Source organism: Oncorhynchus keta, chromosome 34 (assembly GCF_023373465.1).
Source record: "Oncorhynchus keta strain PuntledgeMale-10-30-2019 chromosome 34, Oket_V2, whole genome shotgun sequence".
In the NCBI taxonomy this organism is placed as follows: Eukaryota; Metazoa; Chordata; class Actinopteri; order Salmoniformes; family Salmonidae; genus Oncorhynchus; species Oncorhynchus keta.
In genome coordinates, this window is record NC_068454.1 from 61,099,285 (window position 1) to 61,105,284 (window position 6,000).

A 6,000-nucleotide genomic window follows, 5' to 3' on the forward strand; every position below is an offset into this window, starting at 1 on the left:
AAATATGTGTTAATAAACACAACACATTAGCTTTTGTCTGTGGTTTATCACAAGAATGATTCTACTACTGTAAATTACCATTTAACAATCTGACACCCTGGCGTGGTGAATTGGCTAATATGCTATAAACATATTCACTAGCATTTTAACATAAGTAAAGCGATCCACACTCATAATCACATTAGGAATAACCAGGAAGCATCTCTAACCAGAACCCCCTACGCACCTGCCCATATTACCACGCCTGGAAATTATGATAATCCACACCCATATTTCATTATGCATGAATGAATGCTTACTAATGAAGGAATCGTCTCTCTATTTGATGCATCATTAATAGTGTGATTTAAGAGATGAGAGAATTGGATGAAACACAGTGTTCAATAGCCTGTCAGTGTTATTTTTTTAGATTGTATTTTATTGAACCTTTATTTAACTAGACAAGTCAGTTAAGGACAAATTCTTATTTACAATGACGGCCTAATCGAGGATGTCTGATTTTGGCACTGGTATCATACATTTTAGTACACCGACATCTGTGATTCCTTTGAGATATTTAATCACAATGTCAGATATTTGGGTCCCACTTGAAACAAAGTACAACTTAAAAAGGACTAGCACTACATAAAGGCTTCACAAATCATCTAAGCATCTGTCGTACTCTATAACTGATGCATAAAAGGTGACATAACCATTACCACTGTAGGGTGAATTGCCAAATGTGACATAACAAACTTTGTATGACATGTGCTCATAGATTATTTGTGAAGCATTTATGCTACATAAAGCCTTTACAAGTTGTACTTCCTTTAAAGTGGGACCGGTATGTGTATACTATCCTATCCTTGTTTTTTCCCAAACTAAACCGAAGTCACTCGTGTAAAATGTGTATCATATAAACACCTATACGAGGATAAAGGGACTTGCCAGTTATTATCCAACAGCTTTCAATAAACACTCATTCATATTGTGATTTGTGTAACATTATCTATCGCCCCCTTCTGCTGAGGATTGTTGTGTTTATTAATTGTGTCCTACCTTTATAGATGCTATGCGGCATCAATTTCAATGCTGAATAATCAGACAACTAAGTTGTTTCTGGACAATACAGAACAACAGTTTGAACCATGAATCAGTTTATTTTGTTCTGGGACAAACTGTAACAGCAGGGATATTGTAGGCACTAATTGTTCATGCTGAGGAGATTCAGATAAAGTCTATTGTTCCCAACAAACCTCAGATTGGAGAACTTAGGGAGAAATAATACATCTGTATTTCAGTGTGTAGGGCTCTGGTTCCATCCAGTCCACCCTACAAAGCAGCTAGGACTCAAGGTGACTCTTCTGTTGACTTGTAATGGTTCAGTTGAGTTTGGGTGCGCTTGGCTGAGTACAATGGTCCTGCTGATTGAAGTCCTGTTGGTTAATAATGTTTTGTTGAGTTGAATGTTGTCGGAACTGAATTAGGTCAACGGTGCTGTGTATGCTTGGTCTGATGCTGTATCCTGGTGACAGAGGTGTTCATGGGTCTTGTCCAATCACCCAATCTGTTTCCAGTGCCAGTGCCAGATGTTAGTGACTGTCCAATCAGGTTCAGCTCCCCTGGTCAGCTCCCGGTGAAATCTGAGAGGAGAGAGGGAGGGAGGGAGGGAGGGGGAGGGAGGGAGGGAGGGGGAGGGAGGGAGGGGGAGGGAGGGAGGGAGGGGAGGGAGGGGAGGGAGGGAGGGGGAGGGGGAGGGAGGGAGGGAGGGGGAGGGAGGGAGAGAGAGGGAGGGAGGGAGGGAGGGGGAGAGAGAAAGGGGGGAGAGGGAGAGAAACACATTAAAATTAGATTTAATAGGAATTGCTTTTGATTGTTCTATGGTGTTTTAGCACCTCTGCAAAGGGACAAGAGAAGTAGAGTGAATGAGACAGAGAGAGAGCAAGAGAGTGTGACGACAAATATTGTTTATAGAGTATACTTTTGAAGATGAGAAAAGTTGTTTCCAAACAGCTGAGGGAAGACCATTGAAACCAATGCTGACAAACAACCAAACTAATCTTCCCACCATCACCTTGAAAATAAGGTGAAGCATCTTAACAGAGCTCTCTTATCCTGCCAAACTGTGTCTCAGCAATGAAAGGGTAAACATAGGAAGTATGACAGGCTTTTAGAAAAGAGTTTAAGACCTGAAACAATGAGAGTGAGATTCTGGCCAACTAGATAGGTGGGTATTAGGAATGACAACCAAACCGTGTGGTCCAATTCCTAACGGGATTTCTGATCAGGAATGGGAGAAGAAGCTTGATCCTACTCCGTGGATAGGAGGTGGATTTAATTCCTGTCATTGTGCTTGGAGTAAATCGCGTAAGTGATTCAGACCAAATCAGAAGTTACAGCACTGAAACTTTCTCTTCAATTGGTTATCCATAGGCATACTTTTTATAGCACGTAGGAAGTGATATAACACATTAATTACACTGTCAACATGGCTGTCATAACACACTACAATACTATGAGACGTAATACAAACAAAATATTAAAGAATCAAGAGCAACTACAATGTGCTTTCTTTATACACAATATAACTAACTATCTCACGTAGAGGTTTGTATGCCTCCATACTTCCCCCAACCTTTCTCTATGAGATGCAGAAAATTAAGTCTCTTGGTTAAATGTTTCCATTACTTATTGTGGGTTCACAGACATGGAGAAAGTAAAGAAAATATTGACAAACTCTCGCATATCAATCCTCTTCGTTTATCCATCAAGATAGATTAAGAGATTAAGAATTGGTGGAGACACAGCACTAAAAAGTATTTAATTCATATTTAAACATATTTAATTAAAATTTAGGGAGAGTTAATAATTATAATCCAAACATTTGGATGCGTGAAATGAATATTGATTAGTTGGATGCCATGCTTACTCATAGACAGCTGTCACTATCTTCTTCTGTGGGCCTTCTTCTTCAGTGGCGGCCATTTTGAATATCTTTGTACTCTCCGGGTCCTCAGGAACATCAGCAGTGGACATATGCCAGAACCTCATCACAATGAAGCAAAACTTCCTACCTGAGAATAACAGAGGAAGCAGGAAAACAGAGAGTTAACAAAAGACAAATATACTGAAACAGTGAAGTAGGACAAAGTTATGCATCACACTAACTCACACACACACACACACACTCGCGCGCGCGCGCGCGCACACACACACACACACACACACACACACACACACACACACACACACACACACACACACACACACACACACACACACACACACACACACACACACACACACACAAATATAATATCGTCCAATGAGATAGCTAGATGTCTTCTTTGGGTTTCTGAGAGAGCCCTACACCTCTGTTGCGCATAGACCACCATCTGAAATGAAACCAGATAAGACACAGTTATTGGGACATGGCTATAATTGGGGCCATTGATTCGTCAGAAAACTGATAAAGGAATCTAAAACAGGACACAACACTTTGTCTTTACAATAGACTATAGTTTAGATGAATATAAAATAGGACTTTGGAGATGGTATGAGTACCGGTAGGCTACCTCTGTTGATACCAACCCTCTCAGCTCCTCAAAGTTGCCATTGGACATCATGGTGGAGACATGGACCAGTGCCTATTGCAAAGACCAGGTCAGTCAAGTGTCTAGTTCATATTTGCCAATGTGTAGTTTCTAATATCCCAAACATATATGATGAATACAGTGAGTTACAGTGACATAACCCTTATCCAATAAGGGATATAATGATATACCAAAGAGAAGCCTATATATAACACCTGAGAAACCATACCTGCTTGACTCCATTGTCAAATTCCACATTGTTAATGCCCAATTGAAAATAGAGTTCTATCAGGTAGATGTGGACTTTATTCCGAATCCACGTGAGTGGATCAGGGATGCCGACAACTGTGATGCCATGATGACCATGGCCGCCAAGGCGCTTCCGTTCATTCTCGCTCTCTGTGCAGTAGTGTCTGTATTTCTCATGGGAGAAAACCCCACTTTGTCGCCGCACGTTATGCAAGCTACATCGTGCGGTCGGTTCTCCAAGCGGACCCGCGGTGCACGTATAGATAGACGTCGATGAACGGCATTGGGGCTGTTTTGGCATTGTGGAATAGGTCCTATTCAAGGGGGAGGCCAGCGATGACACGTATGAGCGCTTTACTAACCCGCGGAGCTCACCGCACGTGGCGATACATGTAAACCGCTGCATCATGCCAACGCACCTGCGAAAGCAAAACGATATAGTATAATTTTCATTCTGGATTTTGATAGAAAGCAATATGCATTCTCCTGTGTGGTTCTTCCGGCAAACTTATGTAACTGTCCGATGCTGTACCCATAATCCTTATGGAAAATACATAACATTTACTGTACCTACAATATCCAGTAGAGGGAACTAAATGTCTATAATTCTGTCTTGTACATGGATAGTTTCACAACTAAAATTGTCGGGAGAAAATATGCAAATTTATGAGCGTAAAATATTCCCAATGGAACCTTGAATTGCAGAAGTTCTGTAAGGTCTTATTTCTAAAACGTTGCATTCCAGAACCATGCCTTTAAAGCTGCGATATGTAACTTTTTGGGTGACGACCAAATGCACATAGAAATTTGAGTTAAAGATCTGTCATCCTTATTGAAAGCATGTCTAAGAAGCAGTAGATCTGTTCTATGTGCTATTTTTAGTCTTTCCATTGTTAAGTGTCGTTTCTGCATCTTTTACTTTCAGTTTTGTACACCAGCTTCAAACATCTTAAAATACAGTATTTTTGGTTGTGGAAAACATATTTCATAGTGGTTTCGATGGTACAATGTTTCTCTACATTATACTTGCTTGTTTTGTTTTTACATAAACTGAAATTAGGTGAACTATTAGAATTGGAGCATTCAGGAAATGTGGATAGAATAGTGTATATACAGCAATAGTTGAATAGGTTGGACTTGACTAGAATACAGTATAAACATGTGAAATGGGTAAAACAGTATGTAAACATTATTAGTGACCAGTGTTCCATGTCTATGTACATAGGGCAGCAGCCTCTAAGGTTCAGGGATGAGTAATCGGGTGGTAGCCGGCTCGTGACAGTGACTAAGTTAGGGGCAAGGTACTGGGTGGAGGCCGGCTAGTGATGGCTATTTAACAGTCTGATGGCCTTGAGATAGAATCTGTTTTTCAGTGTCTCGGTCCCAGCTTTGATGCACCTGTACTGACCTCGCCTTCTGGATGGCAGCTGGGTGAACAAGCCGTGGCTCAGGTGGCTGAGGTCCTTGTTGATCTTCTTGACCTTCCTTTGACACCAGGTGCTGTAGATGTCCTGAAGGGCAGGCAGTGTGCTCCCGGTGATGCGTTAGGCTGACCAGTGCGGTTGCCATGCCAGGCTGTGACATGGCCTGACAGGATGCTCTCAATGGTGCATCTGTAAAAGTTTGTGAGGGTCTTAGGGGCCAAGCCAAATTTCTTCAGCCTCCTGAGGTTGAAAAGTTACTGTTGCGTCTTCTTCACCACACTGTCTGTGTGGGTGGACCATTTTACATCACCAGTGCTATGTACACCGAGGAACTTGAAGCTTTTCACCTTCTCCACTGTGGCCCCATCGATGTGGATGGAGGCGTGCTCCCTCTGCTGTCTCCTGAAGTCCACAATCAGCTCCTTCGTTTTGTTGATGTTAAGGGAGAGGTTATTTTCCTGGCACCACTCTGCCAGGCCCTCACCTCTTCCCTGTATGCTGTCTTGTCTTTGTTGGTAATCTGGCCTACCACTGTTGTGTCGTCTGCAAACTTGATGATTGAGTTGGAGGCGTGCATGGCCACGCAGTCATGGGTAACAGGGAGTACAGGAGGAGCACAATTGTGGGGCCCACAAATGCTTAGGCCTACATTGTGTGTGTGAGAGAGAGCGAGAGAAAGAGAGAGAAAAAAAACACTGCAACGGTTGAGTAAACATACAACTGTGTTCAAATAGCTTTGTTTTCAGTCGGATGTT

The 6,000-nt window shown here is 42.0% G+C and overlaps 1 protein-coding gene across 2 annotated transcripts; it reads right to left on the reverse strand.

Annotated features, from left to right (window-relative positions):
* Positions 1 to 1,119: 1,119 nt before the first annotated feature.
* Positions 1,120 to 4,375, reverse strand: LOC118367441 (uncharacterized). Of its 2 annotated transcripts, XR_008090393.1 has the most exons (5): positions 3,802 to 4,374; positions 3,555 to 3,626; positions 3,288 to 3,374; positions 2,909 to 3,053; positions 1,120 to 1,622 (listed from the first exon to the last, which is right to left on the reverse strand). XR_008090393.1 is itself a non-coding variant. In XM_035750926.2 (3 exons), exons 1-3 carry the CDS (start codon positions 4,228 to 4,230, stop codon positions 3,314 to 3,316), a joined length of 546 nt encoding a protein of 181 aa, XP_035606819.1. In that variant the 5' UTR covers positions 4,231 to 4,375; the 3' UTR covers positions 3,178 to 3,313. The 2 variants fall into 2 exon arrangements, 1 of the variants encoding a protein (XP_035606819.1); XM_035750926.2 differs by lacking the exons at positions 1,120 to 1,622; positions 2,909 to 3,053 and having other exon boundaries at positions 3,178 to 3,374; positions 3,571 to 3,626; positions 3,802 to 4,375.
* Positions 4,376 to 6,000: the final 1,625 nt, after the last annotated feature.

Bases quoted from the DNA above. Each gene is read 5' to 3' on its own strand.
- LOC118367441 (XM_035750926.2), bottom strand. From the start codon at position 4,230: ATGATGCAGCGGTTTACATGTATCGCCACGTGCGGTGAGCTCCGCGGG. The intron at 3,627-3,801 runs GTATGGTTTCTC...TCTTTGCAATAG, and splicing joins TTGACAATGGAGTCAAGCAG to GCACTGGTCCATGTCTCCAC. The intron at 3,375-3,570 runs GTTGGTATCAAC...GTTTCATTTCAG, and splicing joins AACTTTGAGGAGCTGAGAGG to ATGGTGGTCTATGCGCAACA.